The 22,500-nt window shown below is 39.5% G+C and overlaps 2 protein-coding genes across 3 annotated transcripts in view; both read right to left on the reverse strand.

The window, feature by feature from the left end:
* Nucleotides 1–14,224, reverse strand: part of LOC138029349 (uncharacterized) — a 20,251-nt gene extending 6,027 nt beyond the window's left edge. Inside the window, exons 1-3 of one of the 2 annotated variants that reach the window (XM_068877086.1) lie at nucleotides 14,025–14,224; nucleotides 12,195–12,295; nucleotides 10,446–10,666 (exon numbers count right to left, since the gene is read on the reverse strand). In XM_068877086.1, the coding sequence (XP_068733187.1) occupies nucleotides 10,446–10,666; nucleotides 12,195–12,270 (297 nt within the window). In that variant the 5' untranslated portion in view covers nucleotides 12,271–12,295; nucleotides 14,025–14,224. Of the gene's footprint in view, nucleotides 1–10,445; nucleotides 10,667–12,194; nucleotides 12,330–14,024 lie in introns of both variants that reach the window. The other variant, XM_068877085.1, reaches the window with a different exon arrangement.
* Nucleotides 12,702–22,500, reverse strand: part of LOC138029351 (DNA polymerase delta subunit 3-like) — an 11,717-nt gene continuing 1,918 nt past the window's right edge. The window contains exons 2-8 of the mRNA XM_068877089.1: nucleotides 21,574–21,615; nucleotides 19,764–19,795; nucleotides 18,936–18,970; nucleotides 18,143–18,183; nucleotides 17,930–18,007; nucleotides 15,722–15,907; nucleotides 12,702–13,977 (exon numbers count right to left, since the gene is read on the reverse strand). Coding sequence (XP_068733190.1) covers nucleotides 13,790–13,977; nucleotides 15,722–15,907; nucleotides 17,930–18,007; nucleotides 18,143–18,183; nucleotides 18,936–18,970; nucleotides 19,764–19,795; nucleotides 21,574–21,615 — 602 coding nt within the window. The 3' untranslated portion in view covers nucleotides 12,702–13,789. The remainder of the gene's footprint in view (nucleotides 13,978–15,721; nucleotides 15,908–17,929; nucleotides 18,008–18,142; nucleotides 18,184–18,935; nucleotides 18,971–19,763; nucleotides 19,796–21,573; nucleotides 21,616–22,500) is intronic.

Raw genomic sequence — 22,500 nt, forward strand, 5'->3', positions numbered from 1 at the left:
GAGAGACGGCGCCAGCGTAAACCAAGCTGCACTAAAGCGCATCCAGCTCATATCCCCAAGACATTAAATGTCGTTTGTTTTTCTCACACTCTAGTCAATGTCAGCAATCGCTTCGTTTATCCCCAATCTTAGTGAGTTTGGCAATCTGAGGATTCACTAATTTTCGCACAGCACAAAGCGAGGCTTACGTGGCAGGAAGTGACCGGAGGTAAGCCGAAAAGTTCCTCCGAGGCTCGTTGGTGGTCGAAGTGGAAAGGGTACACTGAACAACTCATACAACAGTTCGATGACGTACGAAGATTTTTAGATGATGATGAAAGGGAAAATGTCGCTCCCCAGATTTCACGTTAACTGGTCGACTTCCCGTCCGATCCTATCATCCAAATAAGGTTGTGAGCCTTAAGCTTCAGCGAACTAGCAGTTAGGCCACTTTAAGTTTTTTTGTAGGGAGATGGTCCACTAGCCTTCTCATGCTGCGGGAGACTACAAGCGGTTTCTTTATACATACTAGTCCAGCCCGAAAAATGGCAAAATCGTTCACTTTTTGATAAAAGCATGGAACTTGGTAGAATGATACAATTATAGGTACTGATCATTTTCTGATATAGGGTCAGCGACGAACCGCCTTTTTAAGAGGATAAATGAGCGTGGCCAAATTCACATGTTTCTAGCCAGCATGAAAACGAAGCTGAAATAAAACAATTGTTTTTTCAGGTAAAAATTTTAGTTTTCACGATAAACAGTCTTTGGTAATTATCAGAGGAACAAATATAACTCATTTATCTTATTAGATTTCCTTAATGTGTGCCACGTGGTCTATCACGTGACTACAAGGAAACTTACAGACTATGAGAAGCAGTAAGTGGTAGAATATTTCAGTTAAAAAAAGTGTTTGTAAGTAATAGAATATTGAAATTAAAAATCTGCCCGGTGGCTGTCTGTCCATGTCAGAGACATGTGCACCCTATCATCCAAACATCCAAAGGTATTCCAACAGTTCAGTGAGGGAGCATTGTGGTGCACAAGTCACAGCAGGCATTTTCATCCATTAGCACTGGATCACGCGCATGAGCAAGCTAACGCCTTGGTTAAAGGAGATGGTGGGGCCTGCGGCCTACCTGAAAACCCTGGTGCTTTATTGCGATGGATGGTTGCAGGACCTGAGCTTGCAAAAATGACACAAGAGTTTGAAGAATCCATTCGTTCTGTCACAAAGGAAGATACACGCCACCACGAGCAAGTACCAGGAGTACAGGTTTTGTTTAAGAAGGACGTTGCATCCCTGGTGTCTTCATTTGAGGACGTAGGAAATCCGTTTGAAGAAAACAGCAAAGATCTATTTGCACTAGAATCTAAAGTTATTGTGGAAAATGCAGTCATCCAAACAGTCAAGAACGTGATAACCATTGGTCAGGAGCAGTACAACACATTTTTCAAGAGCGATTTCAGAAAAGGACCAAGGAGGTGACTTCAGTTATAAGCAAGAATAAGCTTCCATTGTTTAAAAGCCCTTTAGAACAGAAATCAGACAAGAAGAAAGTACAACTTGTAGCTCTGAAGGATGATTGTGCCCTATTCTCCAGACTATACATTGCTTGTCAAAGTCGTGAAGGAAACCTCCAAGAATTCTTTAAAGATGAGAATCATCCGTGGCCCTTATCTCTGGCGCAGGCTAGTAGATTGAGAGAAGGCCAGAAGTCAGATCTTGTAAAGTGCATGGAAAAGAGTTCTACACCGACTGCCGAATCCCCAGAAGTGGACATTGCACTACTTGACGGAGCTGTTGTGGTGCAAATGGAATCGCCCGGGGCCGCAAGAACGTTTCAAGAGTATGCAGACAACGTTTTCATGCCACACATTATGAAACAGCTTCAACCAGTCAAAAGAGTCGACAATATCTGGGATGTTTATCGACAGGATAGTCTAAAGGCAGCTACCAGAGAGAAGAGGGGCTCTAGTACATGCAGAAGGGTAACATCCTCTTCCCATATTCTGAAGAACTGGAAGAGTTTCTTACGCGTGAATGAGAACAAGACAGAGCTCTTCCACTTCCTGGCGAAGCAGGTGGAATCTTGTCACGTAGAAGGTAAAGAACTTTGCGCTACATACGAGGAGCACGTTTTAAGCTCACCAAGAAGAGATGACAGGGAAGATTGTACCCAGGAGGAAGCTGATACACACATCATGCTGCACATGTACATTGCTTCGCAGTGTGGATATCGGAGAGTCATGATCAGAACCATTGATACAGATGTTGTGGTTCTTGCAGTTTCCAAGTTTTTCAGGTACCTGGTAATACATGACATTGCTGCTCAGCTTGGACCACAGAAGGCCAAGGCTCTTCCAATGCTAACAGGTTGCGACACCGTTTCTTTCTTTTCTGGCAAAGGGAAACGAACAGCATGGGATACCTGGAGTGTGTTCCCTGCAGTAACTGATGTGTTGGCTGAGTTATCTTCAGTTCCAGAGAGAACCCCCGACGACTACATGCCACTGATTGAGAGATTTGTTATTCTTCTCTACAGCAGAACCAGCACAGCATTAACAGTAAATGAAGCTAGACAAGAGCTCTTCTCAAAGAAATCAAGGGCTATCAAAAACATTACGCCAACTCAAGCTGCCCTTTTGCAGCACACAAAGCGTGCTGTTTATCAGGCCGGACATGTGTGAGGAAGTGCTTTGATCGCTAAACCACAGATTCCAAGTCCGCAAGAATGGGACTGGAGAAGAGAAGGAAGTGAATGAAAGCCGGTGTGGACAGTTCTGCCACAAGCGCAAGAATCTTGTTATGAGCTGATTCACTGCGGGTGGAAGAAAGGATGCACTGGTCAATGCAAATGCTGTAAGGCAAGCTTGAAATGCACAGCCCTGTGCAACTGTGGAGGACATTGCCAAAATGATAAATTGCTTTTGGCGAATATAGCGTAAAAGTGTGAACTCTCTTTCTTGCAGTCACGTGATAGACCATGTGACACACTGAAAATTGAAGATGCTTTTTAACCCTCTCTTGATTATCAAGGACTGTTTGCTGCAAAAAGTAAAATTTCTACCTGCAAAAACACTACTGGAGTCACGTGAATTAGTATATAGTGTTAAAGTGTAAACTCTCGTTCTCGTAGTCACGTGATAGACCACGTGACATACATTATTGAAAGTTATGCAATAAAGATGCTTTTATTAGTCTAATCATTACTAAAGACTGTTTATCTTGAAAACTAGAATTTTTACCTGAAAAAAAAAAAATTGTTTTATTTCAGCCTCGTTTTCATGCTGGCTGGAATTATGTGAATTTGGCCACGTTCATTTATCCTCTTAAAAAGGCGATTTGTCGCTGGCCCTATATCAGAAAATGATCAGTACCTATAATTGCATCATCCTGCTAAGTTTCATGCTTTTATCAAAAAGCGAACGATTTCTGGCCTAAAAGCTGGACTATACCAGGTAAGTACTTGGTGTCTCTTTTTCTATTGTTTAAATTTTTTTAAACAAGGTATAAAACGTTCAGTAATTATACAATTACCCTAACCGAACCCTAACCCTAACGCTAACCATGAAGGTTTTACCGTGTTTAGATAATTTTGTGCAATAGATAACCACTAAATGACAAAATACACCACGTACCTTCCACGTACCAAGCCCCATGTTTCAGTCCCCAAAAACCAACATTTGATTTGCCTTAATTTGTTGACTTCAGTTTTCAGTTTCCCTAGTTAGTGCTCCAGCGCTAGAAGACTAGAAACTTAAACAAAGTTATTTTCCATTCTTTTGCAACGTCCGTGCGGCAGCTGTCGTTATAGCCGCCGAGTATCCCACAAGAACTATCGCAGCACTGGAAAATGCGAAAATTCAATGTGGACTGTACGACTCCTTGAGCGCATTCAAGACCGCAAGATTACAAATTTTTTAATTGCGCAATGTAGCGTCTGTAGCCACCATGGCTTCCAATGGCGAGCCAAAAAAAGGCTTATAAGGGGAAGTGAGCTATTTTCCTTTTTAACTTGTCTTTACACTACCACATTTACTTTGCTAAGTATCTTTACTCCATTAGAGAAGATGAGAATGAAAATCTGAGGGACACCACTGTCCTGTCACACGAAATGTTCTCTTCCGGTTACCGTCCGCGTCTCAAAAACGCGCGTGCTTAAGCTCCCTATTGCCTATACATAGACATCTCCTATTCACGAAAACTACGAAAATTGTACACACATGGTTTGTGGTGGCCTGTAGCTTCACTCGCGCGTGCACTCGCATGAGCGGGTGACGCATGCGTAAATGCCTATCTTGTAACCCCTTCATTTTTTCTAATTTTGGAACTTTACTCGTTTATATCTCTGCTTCCCGACGGTGAATTTTTTTCCGTTCGTTCATGTTTTGCAAGTTGGCTTAGATTAATTTAAACTGTTGTCTTTATTTAAAAAAATTCCGTAGGTGAAAAACAAAATTAGAGACAACAATAAAAAAGGTGACATACGCTAACACCAACCCGGTGTGGGACACATTTTAAAAAAACTTATTTTTCTGAAAAACCGACCTACAGATTTTGTTGAATTTTAAATATTTTAGCGATTATTTCTAACATTATCTGGTAACGCTGAATGGAAAGATTTCACCGTCCCATTTTTTTTTAAAAAGAAAATCTCTTGATTTTAAGGCTCAAAGAAATACCTTCTATCGTTGCCATGGTAACGTTATTTTGGAGGAAAATGTGATGTGAGAAATCTATGATGAGTACTTAATACCCTGGCCAAATTTTGTCTTGATATGGTTACCCTAACTGTATCTAAGGACAGAATATGTTTATTTGTTTGAAAAAAGGTGGAACTATTTCGAGCCTCCTTTAAGCTCCCTAATATTTTTAGACAACGTTCTGGTAGCCGTCGTCGTTGTCTTTGCATAAGGTGAACGAACGTGATGTTTTCGAATTCGTTAGAAAATGTCTTGTTACTTCTTATTAGAGAGGGTGTTAATAAAGGTTGTTTGTTCATGTTGCTTCTGCTGTTTTAAGTATTTAAATACGTGTCATTAATATTGAAACTAGACCCTCCGTGAGGGTACACTGGGTTGCCTGTGGTACGTGAACTGTTCCAGACAATTTTTTTCAAGTTGGGGGGTCATTAAGAAGTCATACCAGAAGAGGCCCTTTGGCTCACAGGTCCTCACACGTTCGTACGACGAAACAGATCTGTCCTTGCGTAATATGTAGCTCTAACAGTGCACGATATTGTTTTGGTATTGTCTATCATTGTAGTGCCATGGTAGAAGTCTTGGGTAAATAGTCTGAGAAGACATTTGGTTTCTAGCAAAGTACTGAACCCAGAAAGATTGAAGAAAATAAATGGGAAGTGAGAAACATTGGCTTCTGGGCTGACATGTTGATAAACTTCTTTTCACAACAAGTTTAAGAGTGCCCTCTGAGCATCTGACAGCTTTGTAATACCGAAGTTCACTGAAGTTAAGCCCTCCCTGTTCGGCGGGGTTAGTGTTTGCATGGGAGACCAAAACAATATACCCCTCATAAAATAGAAACATCGGACCGAAAATACTATTAACGCTAACAAATGCGAACCAAGCAAGATACAGATTTTGTTAGCTTGCTTTATGCAAAACAAATATTGATGTAAAAGTAAATAAATATGGATACACAGATTTTAAGAAGAGCAGAAGGAAGTTTCAGGACGGTCGATCGAGAATAAAATATTTTGCCATTGGTACCAAAATTTACGACATGAAAACAACATTAATTTTGAACCACGAATATAAAAAGTTACCATCAGCGAAAAACATTTTGGGAGATTTTAGTTTTTTTGGTTGTAATTGTACTTCTGGTTGCACCGAGTAAATCGCACATCGGATTCAGCGGGCGCAGTGATCAAGTTACCGCGAAACAGTGAAGCATCTGTGTCAAATGATGCCAAGATACCGGGTTTTTGGGTTTACCTCGGTGTAAAAACCTGTGAAACTTTTTCTTTGTTTTGTTAGCTCGTGGTGGGGTTAGGTTATTGTTTGATGTTTTTTTGCTCTTTTGTTTTCCTTTGTGTTACGTCATCTGTGAGTTTCACAGGATTTTACACCGAGGATGAGCCACGTTTTTGTTTTTTTTAGTTTTCTTTTTCTTTCAATTGTTATAAATTTTGACAAGAAATGTGCGAATTCAACACAAAGATCACAATCTCCCAACTCTCAGAGGTTGACCATTGTTTCTGCAAAATCAAAAATTTAATCTCCAAGACAAGGTTATTTATCACCAGGTAATTCCATCGTTTTGGTAATAGCAGCTACTTTATTATTCATCAGCGTCACAATCTTTTGCCGATTTTGGGGGTCATTTTGTTGAAACTCAAGCACGCTTCCAACAGACCTGTTTATTTTCGTGACTTCTGCGTTACCACAAAAATTCTCCCCGTATCACATTTCAACACATGTATGCAAATTTGCAAAGCTCGAAAATTACACAACATGATAAATTTACAAAAGCTGGAAATTTCACAGAAACATTTTTCCAGCGAAACATTTCTTGAAACAAGCAACATATTTGCTATAAGTGGCAAGAAACCCTTCCTATTTCAGTTGCGTGCGTGCAAGCGAAACACACAATCACAAAGCATATGCAATTAAATAAATTTCTGACAGTTCACATCAAACCCTTTTCGAAAGAACCTTGACCGTAAATAAAAAAGCACAAAAGAGACAACAAGCTTTCATTCAAATAATTTTTCACTGTCACATTTCCAATTTTTTCCTTTGCAGAGTTGAGTACAAAATGAATGTTACTTGCCGGACAAACAGGCAAACTTTTAATAGATGCGACTTCAGTAAACACTGTGAGACACACAACGGAGATCACAGATCTACTTGTGGTATTCGATTCCTTCTCTGTCTTTGTTGAACCCGTAATTTTCCATTTGGTTTCAGTATTGTACGTAACACCACCTTGGCGAAATATTAGAAGTACAGCTCATTTTGATTTCGGCTCGACGGGCGAAAGATTCACGCTGTCGAAGTCCATTACTCGTCGCTTTTAAGATTCCAGATCTGCCGCCTGTCTTGACGTTCCATTCTTGAGCTCCATATGGGTATATTTCTTTAAAGATATACTAAAACGCCATTCGCGTTACAATGACTTTCAACGCCATTACAGGTTAATTGTGCAGAGCAAGCTACGCATTACCCCAGCCCCCTCAAACCTAACAAAATACGCAGAGAAGACTCTATGCACACCACTTAGCAGGGGAGTGACAGGCAAGAATTTTCCCGACACGGAAAAAAATAAAAGGGTACACTGGGTTGCCTGTGGTACGTGCAGCGTTCCACGCATTTTTTTCCAGTTTGAAGGGGGGGGGGGGGGGGGGAAGGTCACCCAGAAGTCATACCAGAAGTCATACCAGAAGCCATACCAGCAGAGGATCTTTGGCTCACAGGTCCTCACACGTTCGTACCACGAAACAGATCCTTTTCTGAGGTTAAAAACCTGGCTACCGGCCTATTAATCAATCATTTGTCAGAAAGAAGAAATTCCTGTCCTCTTTAAAAAAAATTGACACGCATTGCTTACGTGTGGTAGTGAAGTAACACAGCGATTTATTCCATAATGTCAAGTAAGCTGTGTGTTGTCTTCCAGGAGATTCAAGTTGTCCTTGCGTAATATGTAGCTCTAACAGTGCACGATATTGTTTTGGTATTGTCTATCATTGTAGTGCCATGGTAGAAGTCTTGGGTAAATAGCCTGAGAAGACATGTGGTTACTAGCAAAGTACTGAGCCCAGAAAGATTGAAGAAAATAAATGGGAAGTGAAAAACATTGTCTTCTGGGATGACATGTTGACAGTTGTCTTTGCGTAATATGTAGGTCTAACAGTACACGATATTGTTTTGGTATTGTCTATCATTGTAGCGCCATGGTAGAAGTCTTAGATAAATAGCCCCTTGAGAAGACATGTGGTTACTAGCAAAGTACTGAACCCAGAGAGATTGAAGATAATAAAAGGGAATCGAGAAACATTGGCTTCTGGGCTGACATGTTGATCACGCAACTTCTTTCCACCACAAGTGTAAGCGTGCACTGACAGCATCTGACAGCTTTGCAAACAAAAGTTGAAAGCTGAAGTTGAAAGCTGACGTTAATCCTGTTCGGCGGGGTTAGTAAGAAATATACCACTCAGTATCAGAAGCATAATTAGTACTGGACCGAAAATTCTATTTTAATGCTATCAACAGCGAACCAAGCAAGATACAGATTTTGTTAGCTTGCTTTATGCAAAACAAATATTGATGTAAAAGTAAATAAATATGGATACACAATTTTTAAGAAGAGCAGAAGGAAGTTTCAGGACGGCCGATCGAGAATAAAGTATTTTGCCATCGGTAACAAAATCTACGACATGAAAACAACATTAATTTTGAACCACGAATATAAAAAGTTACCATCAGCAAAAAACAGTTTGGGAGATTTTACAATCAAACCAAGTGAAGCGTACCCCTTAAGATTGCATTAATGAAGTGATTATTTGAAACTTGAACCCGCTAGTCGTTTCAAGAATGCAATAATGAATTGATTATTCGAATATTGAACTCGCTCGCTCGATCCAAGAATACAGCTAAATTCGCTAACGGCTTACGTTTTCGAAAAATCAATTCACTGTTGCGACTAGTAGGTTTCAAACCTACTAGTCTTTTCTAGAATGCAATACTGAATCGATTTTTTGGAAACGGAACCCGTTAGCCGTATTCTTGGATCGAACGAGCGAGTTCAATATTCGAATAATCAATTCATTATTGCATTCTTGAAACGACTAGCGGGTTCAAGTTTCAAATAATCAGTTCATTAATGCAATCTTGAGGGGTACGCTTCACTTGGTTTGACTGTAGTTGTTTTGTTGTAATTGTACAAGTTTGGCTCCACCGAGTAAATCGCACATCGAATTCAGCGGGTGCTCTGATCAAGTTACCCCGTTATTTTACCGCGGCATGTTTACTCGCGAAACAGTGAAGCAACTGTGTCAAATGATGCCAAGCTACCGGGTTTTTGTTTTTGTTAGTTTTCTTTTTCTTTCTATTGTTATAAATTTTGACAAGAAATGTGCGAATTCAACACAAAGATCACAATCGCTTGACCATTGTTTCTGGAAAATCAAAAACTTACTCTCCAGGACAAGGTTATTTATCACCAGGTAATTCCATCGTTTTGGTAATAGCAGCTACTTTGTTATTCATCAGCGTCACAATCTTTTGCCGATTTTGGGGGTCATTTTGTTGAAACTCAAGCACGCTTCCAACAGACCTGTTTATTTTCGTGACTTATGCGTTACCACAAAAATTCTCCCCGTATCACATTTCCACACATGTATGCAAATTTGCTAAGCTCGAAAATTACACAACATGATAAATTTACAAAAGCTGGAAATTTCACGGAAATATTTTCCACCGAAACATTTATTGAAACAAGCAACATATTTGCTATAAGAGGCAAGAAACCCTTCCTATTTCAGTTGCGTGCGTGCAAGCGAAACACACAATCACAAAGCATATGCAATTAAATAAATTTCTGACAGTTCACATCAAACCCTTTTCGAAAGAACCTTGACCGTAAGTAATAAAGCACAAAAGAGACAACAAGCTTTCATTCAAATAATTTTTCACTGTCACATTTCCAATTTTTTTAAACCTTTGCAGAGTTGAGTACAAAATGAATGTTACTTGCCGGAAAAACAGGCAAACTTTAAATAGATGCGACTTCAGTAAACACTGTGAGACACACAACAGAGATCACAGATATACTTGTGGTATTCGATTCCTTCTCTGTCTTTGTTGAACCCGTAATTTACCAGAGTAATTTCCATTTGGTTTCAGTGTTGTACGTAACACCACCTTGGCAAAATATTAGAAGTACAGCTCATTTTGATTTCGGCTCGACGGGCGAAAGATTCACGCTGTCGAAGTCCATTACTCGTCGCTTTTAAGATTCCAGATCTTTATGTTTCACCGCCTGTCTTGACGTTCCATTCTTGAGCTCCATATGGGTATATTTCTTTAAAGATATACTAAAACGCCATTCGCGTTACAATGACTTTCGACGCCATTACAGGTTAATTGTGCAGAGCAAGCTACGCATTACCCCAGCACCCTCAAACCTAACAAAATACGCAGAGAAGACTCTATGCACACCACTTAGCAGGGGAGTGACAGGCAAGAATTTTCCCGACACGGAAAAAAATAAAAAAACGACGAAATCAACGCAGACCTCGACTGGTTTGCCATAGGCAACCCAGTAAAAACGACGAAATCAACGCAGACCTGGACTGGTTTGCCATAGGCAACCCAGTAATTAAGAAATGAGTTCACTAGAGTTTTGATGCTTTGTCAAACTCAAGAGGGTTTGGTATTACATGAAACTCATTTGCCCAGGCCTTAAGCTACCATGGCTGATAAGAAGAAGAAAGTGAACTGACCTTAACAGAACCATAGTAGGTCGATCCAATCTTCTTGTTAAACTGACTTGGTTTCATTTGACGCGTTTCGTTGTTCAGCTCGCAAATTTTCATGACTTTGTCGCCCACAGGAAGATGAATGTTAAAGGATTTGCAGGTGTCATTTCCGATGCATTTCAGCTGGCATTCAAATCCATCTGTAACGTTCCAAGTTTCCATAACATGCCCCAAAAAAGTGTGATCTGTAACAAGACATTAAAACTTGATAAACGCGCTGACAAAAACCCCAGCAAAATCGGCCCAAGCAATGATTTACGAGTTAACCTACAAATCCAAAATGCCTTTTTCAAACAAGTGAGGAGTCAAAACCATTTATCAGGACAAAAAAACCGACCTTCGTTGTAAGATAAAGGTATGATTTGCCTTGTACCAACAAGACAACCCAACTTCATCATGATTCCCTTTACGTTCCCGTCTAGTTGAAGCTCACTTTTTTACGTTTTCGGTAGTGTTAGGCCCGGTTCAGACGCCGTACTTCACCTGAGCCGAATCGAATTCATTGAATAAGTCCATGTGAAGTACGGCGTCTGAATCAATTCAGAACGACCGGTCTAATTCAGATCGGCTAGGCAATTTTTCCCGCCTAGGCTTTGATCCAGACGTCGTACTTCACATGAGCCGAATCAAATGCAGAAATTATTACAACTTTGCAATTTTCTTCAGTCATAGTAACAACAACAGCTTTTATTTCAGCACGATGGTAATTAAAGCGTTGCTGCTTATGCGGTCGTGCATTTAAAGTAACTAAAACGTAAGGAATAAAATGCTATTGAATTTTTCATAAAATGTGTTAACGCGAGGCACTGTTACCGTGTTCGTAGTACTAAATGATGGATAAGAGAAGTCTTCTTGGTTAAAATATGACCCATAGAGGGAGGGCTACAATCATGAAAGATCTTATATGCTAATGTTGCCAGCTTGACTTTGCACATAAAGTGTAAGGAATCCCATTAGGCAGCCTTAAGTACTTCTGTGGTGGGCATATTTCGCGTAAGGCCGTATATTAACTTAGCAGCTCTACAGTGTAGAGATTCCAGGGGAAGGAACCCGTCCTTATTAGTTCAACTTCCCCATATCGGCCACGCATAGGAAACAGAGGGTAAGATTATCTTAAAATATAAATCTAGGAGTATGTTACGTGGTAAAAAAGAACTACGCTTTAGTAAATTTAATTTGTTAACAAAACTTTTCTTCACTTCAGAAATATGTTGAGCCCATGTGAGTTTATCATCGATGGTTACGCCTAATAGTCGAGCGTGGGTCACCCATTTTATGATGTGTGACGTGGCCTTTGGGGTAGGCCCACTGATATTCGGTTACCAGTTGGTTACGAGTCAAGACATGGTCAACAATAGAGTCGGTGACACAAGACTCAAGGATTTTGCTTGGGACACTTAGCATAGACAATTGACGATAATTTCCTCTATCTGACTCGTCGTATTTCTTAAAAATAGGATTTAATCTGGCGACCTTCCAGTCATCGTAAACTTTCGCTTGGCGCAATTAAGTTCGGCGTCTGAAGCCTCGATTAATTAATTTGGGTCGGTCTAAATTCGAATTCGATTCATGTGAAGTACAGCGTCTGAACCAGGCCTTAAATGGAGAAAATACATTATAGTTGCTTGAAAGTTCTAGTAAGATTCTCAACTAATTGCCTCTCGAGAGGCAAGAGAAAGAGAGCCTGTGGAACAATAAAAGTAGTCGACTTACCCTGCTGAGCTTCAAAAACGTGTCCACAACTTGAATCTCCACTTGCCAGAACGCTCAAGATTCCGAAAGAAATCATACTAAGGAGGGCCACTGCACTGGAACTTGTCATTGGTAAAGATACTATATTAACCTTTCCTTAAAAAAAACAGGATTTCTTTCGGATGAAAACTTAAGGAGATGAAAACTCTCTCTTGGCAAACTAGAGAAATGTATCCGGGTGGTTTTTATCCCATAAGAGAGGAAGCATCTTCATCTGATTGGCTGAATTTGCATCGCAGAGGAGTGGCAGAAATACCATAAATGGTGATGAAAATGTTTTTTTTTTTTTTTAAAAAAAAGAACTGTCTATTTGGCGCTTTATCAGAAAGTTGACAAGAAAACACATTTGAGCTGTACAAATGCAAGCCCATCCACTCAAATTAAATAAATAAAATTTACTGAACAGAAAGTCCAGGAGCAAATTTTGTGCACAACTGAGTTGATTTAACCAATAAACGTAAATAATAGTAGGGTTAAAATGAATACATTTATTACCTCACGGGAAGATGATAGTAAATTTTATTTATTTATGGCTTACTCGTTTGGAAAGTTATTGCGAAAACTCTCAAATAAAACACCTGCTTAATGATATTTAGTGACAAGGTTGATTAGCAATAGAGTTATTTTCATAGAGTTATGACATTAGAGTTAGAGTCAAGTTCCCAAAATCCTGAATTCAAGATTTTGGAAGGCCTAAATCTTGAATTCAGAAATACAGAAAGTATCCTAAACATGCATAAAAGCTAACCTTAGGCCTAAACAAAAGTTTCAGTTTGTCCGAGTTGGCTAAAATCAGACGATATTCCGTAAGATTGAGCAGGATAATTGTTTTACTATTCAACACATTAATGACAAAGCACAATTTTCTACGTTTATTGATTAAAAAAACTAGAAAAACTACCATTTTCTCCGCGACACACCAAAATTATGTCTATCGCAGGATATCTGTCGAAGTACGCACGACAAATATTGAGCGCGCTGTGACCATATTTGCACATTGTCACAATGTTTTGAATAATAATAAAAATTATTTGCATTTGAAAAGATTCCCCACATTAGCCTCCATTGCAAGCTGCTGTAGTTCCAGTCCAATACTGAAAATACGAATATGGTCTATTTCAAGAGTGGCTTTTTGGGTCCGAAAGTTTTCGTGATGTTTGGGAAACGAGGATGGCCGAGTTATTTTTAGAGCAAGGTCAACGCTCAGTAGGATTCAGACTATTATTATGTTAATTATTTTAAGGGCTCTCGCAAAACGATCCCTAAAAGTAAGCATTTCGCACACCCTGAAAATTGCCTCTGATCAATAAGCGTCCTTGCCACTGTGGTTCAATCCTAGAAATTAGGGACTCAAAAAACGCACCCTTAAAGTTACTGCTACGGTGATAGCGAGATTTAACTTTGGCACAAAGTTAAACCGATGCCTAATTTATAATGCAAAAACAAATCACCCATTGTACATAAAAAGAAAACCATTTACAGAAATGAATTCAGCGTGAACATCTGGAGATGCAAGAGTGTCTGACACCATAAGTTTATTTTATTCAATTAATGTATTACGATTTCTTGAAAAAACTTATCAAAGAAGCTTGTTTGGCGCCTTTGTTTTTGATGTCCGCATGAATCTTCTTGTTTGTTTTCTTGGCTGGAGATGGGGATTTCTCTCTCAGGTGCGGTTCACTTGTTATTTTTAACTCATCTTCACTCGCATCTGTTGAGTCACTTTCCCATACTTTTTCTGTCACTATTTAAATGCAAAAAAACTTATGCGTTAGTTTTCACTGAACCTACCCGTCTATAGGTGATTTGCAACCAACTTCTTTGGCGACCAAAGGCAGTTGAAGAGAGACAGATTGTTAGAGAAATCCAACTTGGCGGCCAGGCCTGGGTTGCTCGAAGCATGGTTAGCGCTAACCACCATGGAAACGTCTGGGTTTTAATAATGGTTAGCGCTAACCAGCCTACGAGCAACCCGGCGCCAGGATGGAGAGTGTAAACTACCTATAATTACTCACATTGTCTCGCTTTTATTTTGGAGGCAGCGTGGTCCCGTGGTTAGGGCGCTGTAATTGCAAGCGCATGCTCCGGGCTTAACTTCCGCTGACCATTAATGGTATTGGCAATGAATTTATATAGCGCATTTTCTATTTACACATTCAAATGCGCTTTACAAGCAAGTGATCTATGGATGAGGTAGGACATCAGCATATACAGTCCATTAGCGATCTCACCCAGCACATCAATGAATGAAATGAGGCCTGACCACTACACCGGGAGCTCCATGCCCTCCTCTTTACGAATAGTGTGTGGGTTCTTTTACGTTCCAATGGGTTGTGAACAGTGAAGGGTTGTGAGAGGAGGCCTACAGTTTATAGTCCTTATCCGAGAAGATTCGAAAGTCTAACCATTTGAGAACGTAATTACAAAGGATGTTGAGTGTTGGTCCGGGGGAGTCGAACTCACGACCTCCCGCGTGACAGCCCGATGCTCAACCAACTGAGCCACAAGGTGTGGAAGTCCCTCAAGAATGAAACCGATATGAGTCACGCTTAATTTGGGGGAGAAAATGAAAATTTGTCTCCAGATGCTGACCTCCTCCATAAAACCTGAAATTGGGCTACTTCACGTTTGCATATACCAAAACAGTGGATAGCGTTGAAGGCGGGCGCTGATTGGCTACTCAAAATCCGGATAACCATTGCTATTCACCTCCAAGAAATTCACGCGCAATTTGCGCCCGCAAATGTGGAGTAAATGTGGAGCTTCGCGGCTCGGTAAATATCCACCACTAGCCACCGACACTTCGGTGAATAGTTGCTAATTGTTGTTTTGCTGACGAAGGCAAATAAATGGACAGAAGTGAAAGACGCACGTGCAAAGCCATTGTTTTTGCCCACTAAATATACTAATTTGTGACGTTCTCGTTGCCGTCGCCGTTGTCGTTGCTAAAGCTCCCCTATAGGGACCTTAAAGCAAGGACGCTGACGGTTACATTTTTCGTGCAAGTTGAGATTGTTTGTTGCGCGTATTACCACCTTCTTGCGCAACAAATTTTTATGTTGCAAAAAGTAGACGTCGCTTTTACTTTTCTTAGCATGGAAATTTTTGCCTAAGGTGATAATACGCGCAACAAACCATCTCAATTTGCAACGCAACATTGTTGCGCGACAAGTTGCAAGCAAAGTGTAGCCCGTATTAATGGCCCTTTAAGGAGGAAAAACAATAGGGAGCTTAAGCACGCGCGTTTCTGAGATGCGGACGGCAACCGGAAGAGGACATTTCTCGTGCCAGGACAGTGGTGTCTCCCAGATTTTTTAACGAATCATCTCTAATGGAGAACAGATACTTAGGAATGTAAATGTGGCTGTGTGAAGACAAGTTAAAAGGGAAAACAGCTCACTTCCGGTTTGCGTCCGCACCTCAAAAACGTGCTTGCTTAAGCTCCCTATTATCTACTAAGAAACGTACCGTAATGTTACTACCCTTACCCATAAAGCCTTGATCGTCCATGTAAATTTTAGACTTGAGTTCTCGTTTTCTCTTTCTCCGCCGCTCTACTGTTTCACTGCATGCTTGTCTAGCCTGCTGATGTGGCAATAAATCGTCAGTTCTCGTGGAGCCATGCTGATCGGACCCAGGCTTTTTCTCTGACTCGGCATTGGTAACTCCCTCCTCTGTGAACAGAGCCAAGTCCAGTAGTGCGTCAAAACCTGCATTATTTTTAGTGGCCTTCATGAAAGGTGTAATTTAGTGAGCACCCTGGGTGTACTTCGAAAAATGTCCGAAAAAATGGCTATCGCCGTCTAAAGGATTGATGCAAAATAGAAGGTGGCTCCTCAGTGAACTTTTGCACGTAAAGGAGGTGACTCTAGCTCCAGAGCTACATGTTTCCAGATTAATAACAATAATATGATGACAACAACAACAACAATGATAATAATAATAAGAGGAGGCTAGAGAATATTGGTATAGAGACCAAGATAGACGAACTTCAGAAAAGTGTGATTCTGAACACGGCAAGGATTCTTTGGAAGTTCCTAGAAGTTTGAGGAGACTTGTTGTCACCAAGCTTCCTAGAGTACTGAAGTTCCCTTGGAAATCCAAAGTGCGAAAACAAGATGATGATGATATTAATAATAATAATAATAATAATAATAATAATAATAATAATAATAATAATAATAATAATAATAATAATAATAATAATAATAATAATAACAGTTACTGTGACTGCAAGCAGAGGAAAACCAACTTAGCAATTGCCTGGATCGATTATAAGAAGGAGTACGATTCTGTCCCCAATTCCTGGATATTGGAAACACTTGATCTTGTGGGGGCTGCAGATAACATCAAACGGCTAATGAGGGAAAGCATGGAGTCCTGGAAAACACAACTAACAGCATGTGGTAAGGACCTTGGTGAAGTGTCCACCAGGAGAGGAATATTCCAGGGGGATTCCTTATCCGCTATGTAATTTGTGCTTGCAATGCTACCTCTCAGCAGTGTACTGAATGAATCAGCAGCAGGCTAGTAAGGAAGAGGGCAAGATAACCCATTTGCTGTTTACGGACGACCTGAATTTATATGGAAGAAATAAGAAGGAAATGAACTCACTTGTACATACTGTCCGAGTGTTCAGCAGTGACATTGGTATGGATTTTGGAATCAAGAAGTGTGCAATGATGGTAATGAAAGGAGGCAAGCTGGGTAAGCATAAGATTGCCTGATGGAAGAATTATCAGAAGTATTGGAGATGATGTTGAAGGTTATAAATATCTGGGGGTGTTGGAGGCCGATGACATTATGCATGACGAAGTGAAGAGAAATGTGAAGAAGGAGTATATTAGGAGAGTGATAAAAACTTTGTCCTCAAAGCTAAATGCTGGTAATGTTATAAAGGATATTAACAGCTGGGCAGTATCTCTACTTCGGTACAGTGCATGGGGGGATTGTAAACTGGACAAAGAGTGAGCTTGCTGAATTGGATAGTAAGACCAGGAAACTATTAACCATCCATGGTGCTCCTCGTCCCAGGTCCAACATAAGCCGTCTGTACTTACCAAGAATAGAAGGAGGACATGGACTAATTAGTGTTGAGGACGCCATAAATACTGAAGAAAGAAATATGAATGTCTACATCAGCCAGAGCCAGGAACGTTTGTTGAAAGCTGCATGGAAGAGGAAGAATGTCGATGAAATTGAAACACCAAAGAGGTATAAGGAAAAGATGAAGAGGAAAAGAACTGAGGACTGGTCTGGAAAGCAGCTGCATGGGCAGTTCAAGAGAGAGACAGAGGACCTATCTGGTGTTTCCTGGAATTGGATAAGAACTGGTGAACTGAAGAAGGAGACAGAAAGGCTTATTTTTGCCGCGCAAGACCAGCCACTAAGAACAAACGCCGTAAAAGCCAGAATTGAAAATCAAAATGTATCATCCAAATGCAGAATGTGTGTTAGTCACAATGTGTTGAGCAACTAGAACAAACAAAATAAGCTTCTATACTAACAATAAAATTATTGAGCCTGCCTAATTTCTTAGATATTGCCATACCTAGCCAAGGTAACTCTGATCTGTTGGAGACGCAGAGTTAAAAAGTAGAGCCAAAGTAAATTTAATGTTAATCAACAGTGCCAGTATTAAGCAAGACAGTGTTGGACCTATGATAGGGGCAGTGTTAAAATGACATTACCAGTACCATTATCACTGCTGTCTTCCTTGGGCAGTTCTTTCATTCGTTTTCTCCTCTTCTTTGGCTTTTCTTCTGGTTCTTCATCTACAACAGGAAAAAATACATATTTGCTATCACACATGGTTGATACTTCTTACATAAACAATGCACCACAGCTGCAATTTAAAGATTAAAATATGAACTTAGAAGTACAAAACATGCATTGAATATTTCATGTACCTGACTCAGTGGTGACAGCTTTTTTCCTTCCTGCCTTTGTGCTGTAAACAAAAAATATCATTGACAATCACATCAGTCTATTTCTTCCTAAAGGCAAACAGAAAGAACAATGTTGCCTGCTCATTTAACAGCGACAACATATTAATAACCGTAGGAGAGACAGCAGGTTAGATAAAACTGATGTACCATGGGGCTTTTCCTCTGATCAAATTCCCACATGTTGAGGCGAGATGACAATTAAATAAAGCTTTCAAGTCTACAAGGTACACGAAACTCAGGGTTTCAGTAAAGCACAGAGAATCTCATTTCCACTGCTCCTCTACTGCCAAATGTTGCAGGAAATTTGGCAGCTCTTGCTAAAAACACATTACTTGCAAAACATTGCATCACCTTGGACAAGTTATAGCTTAAATTCAAGCATATTAATTAAATGATCTTGAGTGAGACTTCTTGTCATAATAAAATTATCAGATTTGTGAAGGATAAAAGACTTTAGGGGTAATGAACCTCTTAAGTATAGTCCCAGCATTTCTTTCTTGACCAAGGACAATAATTAATTTATTGACAATAAATTATCATTATTTCCAACTGAGCCATATTAGTCTCTCCATTCAAAAATCCTGTGGCTTAAGACTCTTAACCTTCTATTTTTTTAGGGGGTGGGTGGGTAACACACACACAAACAGATTGAGAAAATATGTGGCCAATTATTACTCCATTGCATTCCTTCCTCTGATAAGGGATCATAAGCTCCTATCATGAACAAGACATAATCCTGATCAAACGACTTTACCTTTTGCTTTGTTCAGCCTCTTTATCGTCTTGTTTCTGCACCAAACGACACGTTGCATTATTGTAACAAAACAAATCAAATAACAATAGAATGTGAAAGTACAATAAGCACAACACTGGAAAGGATCAAAAAATAAGTTCCATTGATTAATTAAGCCTGTCTTGTAACTCAGCATGCTGCAAAATCTGAAACTAAGTGAAGCTATAATCCTCGCAGTTATGAACACAATTTTTGCAATTGCGTAAAGAAGCCTGAAAAAATTCAGGACTTCAACGGGGTTTCAACCTGTGACCTTGCGAAACCGGTGCCACGCTCTAACCAACTGAGCTATGAAGCCACTGACGTTGGAACATGGGAACATTGGATCCCAGAAAATAATGACCAGCTCCCAATGTCAGTGGCTTCGTAGCTCAGTTGGTTAGAGCGTTGCACTGGTATCGCGGGGTCAAACCCCGTTGAAGTCCTGAAATTCTCAGCCTTCTTTACGCAATTGCAAAAATTGCGTTCATAACTGGGAGGGTCATAGCTTCACTTGATTTCATATTCGCAGTTCATATACGTGTATGACCCATTTCATCGTTAAATCTGAAACTGTAGGAAAGTACTTGTGATCTCACCAAATGGAAATGACAAACAATTGAGATAAGAGGGAATTAAGCATTTTGAACAGTGATCCTTCTTAATGTATGGTACCCATTGCCAAACTTTCTTAATAAATGCTTGGAGGTTTTTTTAGGTTGTAAGCTTCACTTTTGGTTGGCCTTCTACATTTTACATAATAAAAAACAGCAAATTGCAAACAATTACAATTTTTGGGAGATAAAATACCTTCATTTTGTCACTCTTTGAGACTTTAGACCCTGAATAAAGAAAAAAAAAAGATTACTGATATATATTGAGGATATCAAATTCTGGTGCAAAGATAGGACTTTTCAATTTTATGCACCAGAGAATAAATTAAAATACATATCGTAAAGCCACTTTGAAACATTTGTTTTGTCTGTTAACGTGAATACACACGTAACTGCGATCGAAGGCAGCCATTGATAAACCATGAAGCTTCTCGGCCAAAATTATTTCGCTTTTCATTCATCTCTTCGCCACCGACATTATCAGTCAACCTTACTGGCGCCTGCAATCTAGGTGTAGTTTTAGATAAGCATCTGAGAATTCAAAATTCAGTAGCTTGCTTCGCAACAAGGACAAAGAAGTTTGATCACATATCTCCCATCCTTCAGGACTTAACATTCAATTTGGTTAACTGTTAAAAATAGGATGATCTTCAAAATACTACTTATGATATTTAAAGCTCTGATGGGCAGGGCCCTTGGTCATCTTTCTGAACTTCTCATTCCCTGTAGGCCATCCTGCAATCTAAGATCAAGTAATGCAAATTAATTTTCTTGCGGTTCCCGAGGTATAACAAAAACCTCAGGAGGGAGGGACTTTGTGGTCGCAGCACCCAATTTATGGAACGGTCTGTCTGCCACAATCAGAAACACTGAATCACTGTCAGCTTTTAAATGTAAAGTGAAGACATTCTTATTTATCCATTCACTCCCAGGGGTTCCCCTGACAAGTAAAATCGTCTGGCCTTAGACAGAGTAACATACTAAGTCTGGCCGGTTTAGGCCGGTTTGGATGTTAAAGGGGTAAAAATTCAGTTCTTTCTTTTAGGACGCATAATATTTGTAGATATTAGCTTATTTTAGTGTACAATATTTTTGTAATTCTATTTTTTCTGTAAATACCGTATTTACCCGTGTATAAGTCGACCTTTTATGGCCTCAAAAGAAGCTCAAAAAATTGCCCTCGACTTATACACGGGTCAAAGATTTTGAGCCAAGTTCCAGCTAAGTAATTTATTGAAAATTAACATAATAATGTTAACATTGTCTTGGGCATAACAGAGGCAGTGGACAAAAGCCGACGTAAAAGAAGATGAAATGACAAATGAATGACAAAAGACTTCAAAACGAATGTAAGCAATTCCAGTTGAAATGAAAAAGGATTTGTCCAACTCTAAATGTTGAAGATACTCACAAGCACAAATATGAAATAGACACTGGAAATTTTCGTTTTCCAAAGGCGGAAAGCTCTAAAAGTCATTTCTTTTTAGAGTTAGAGTTAAGTTCCCAAAATCCTGAATTCAAGATTTTGGAAGGCATAAATCTTGAATTTAGAAATACAGAAAGTATCCTAAACATGCATAAAAGCTAACCTTAAACCTAAACAAACGTCTTTAGGCTTAAGGTTAGCTTTTATGGATGTTGGCTTCCAAAATATTGAATTCAGGATTTTGGAAACTTAACTCTAACTCGTTAAAGAATAAATCTTTTACTGGAAATAGTGTATTGAAACATAGAACGTTTCGGCCATAAACCATGGCCTTCATCAGCTAATATGGGAGGTCATGTGACCTGGATAGATCACGTGACAGGCGACTAGGAAAGCGCCTCAGCACCCGGTCCCATGTGTTGGACAAACTGCACCATTTTCTTTACGTTTCAGAATGACTGTGGTAATTGAACTGAAACCTCCCGAACAAGTTGAACCAGTAACTGCGAACCACTGAGGAACACCTCTGGGCACAAAAAACGTTCCATAGCAAATGAAGCAATAAATCTGTCTGCCTTACCTTGGTGACTTTTGAACATGCGTGCACCACTTGAATGAACTTCTGAAAGCAAGAACAAAATTCCAAAAGCGACCAAACAAAGATGAGCCGTCCTGTGGCTCCCCATTGGAAAAGAGAATACTATGTCAACCTTTTATCTAAACGTGACAAAATTTGATTTCAATAAAAGTCTCATGAAAAACTGAACGCTGAGGACCTATCGCCTGTAGATAGCTAGAGAAATGAACCCTTGCTGATGCCTAGAAAGAGAAGCGAAGACAAGTTCAACTCATTTCGGATTCCGGCCCGCGAGGAGAGCAGTTTGTTTTTCGTTTTGTAACCATTGAGTCGTGAACAATTTAAATTAATTTTGAAAGAAAATATGTTGTCTGCAAAGTACACAATTAAACAATCAATTTGACTTGTAATTCATGGCTGTATCTTGCAAAATAAAAATTGTACAAGTGAAACAACTTTCATGGGCAAGCGAAAGAGTTTGATTCCCCGTTACATGTTCCATACTAAAAAGTCTAAAAACGCTTTGGCGATTTTTTACATGGCACTGATTTTATTCAACTTAATTATTGTATATTCCTGTTAAAATTATGGCCATTCAAAAATTAAAGCAGTACTTTCCATATTATTGCAAAACATGTTGACATCTACATTGTTGTTTGTGATACAAAGTGTGCAATTTCTATTATTGTATTATTGTTAACTAGATCAGTTGAGTTGCAGTACTTTCGAATAAAAAAAATTACAACTATACTGTTGTGTGTTTTGGAACTCTGATACAAATTTGCAAACTATGTATTATATTGACTGTTTCGTTGGCACTTAGCGATAGCTATTACTAGTTGTACAAAGTAAAACATTCAGTGACAAATAAAGAAAGGCAAACTCAAGATGAGTGAGCAAGCAGATCGATCCCTAACGATTGACATCATT

Source organism: Montipora capricornis, chromosome 13, assembly GCF_036669925.1.
Source record: "Montipora capricornis isolate CH-2021 chromosome 13, ASM3666992v2, whole genome shotgun sequence".
Classification (NCBI taxonomy): Eukaryota; Metazoa; Cnidaria; class Anthozoa; order Scleractinia; family Acroporidae; genus Montipora; species Montipora capricornis.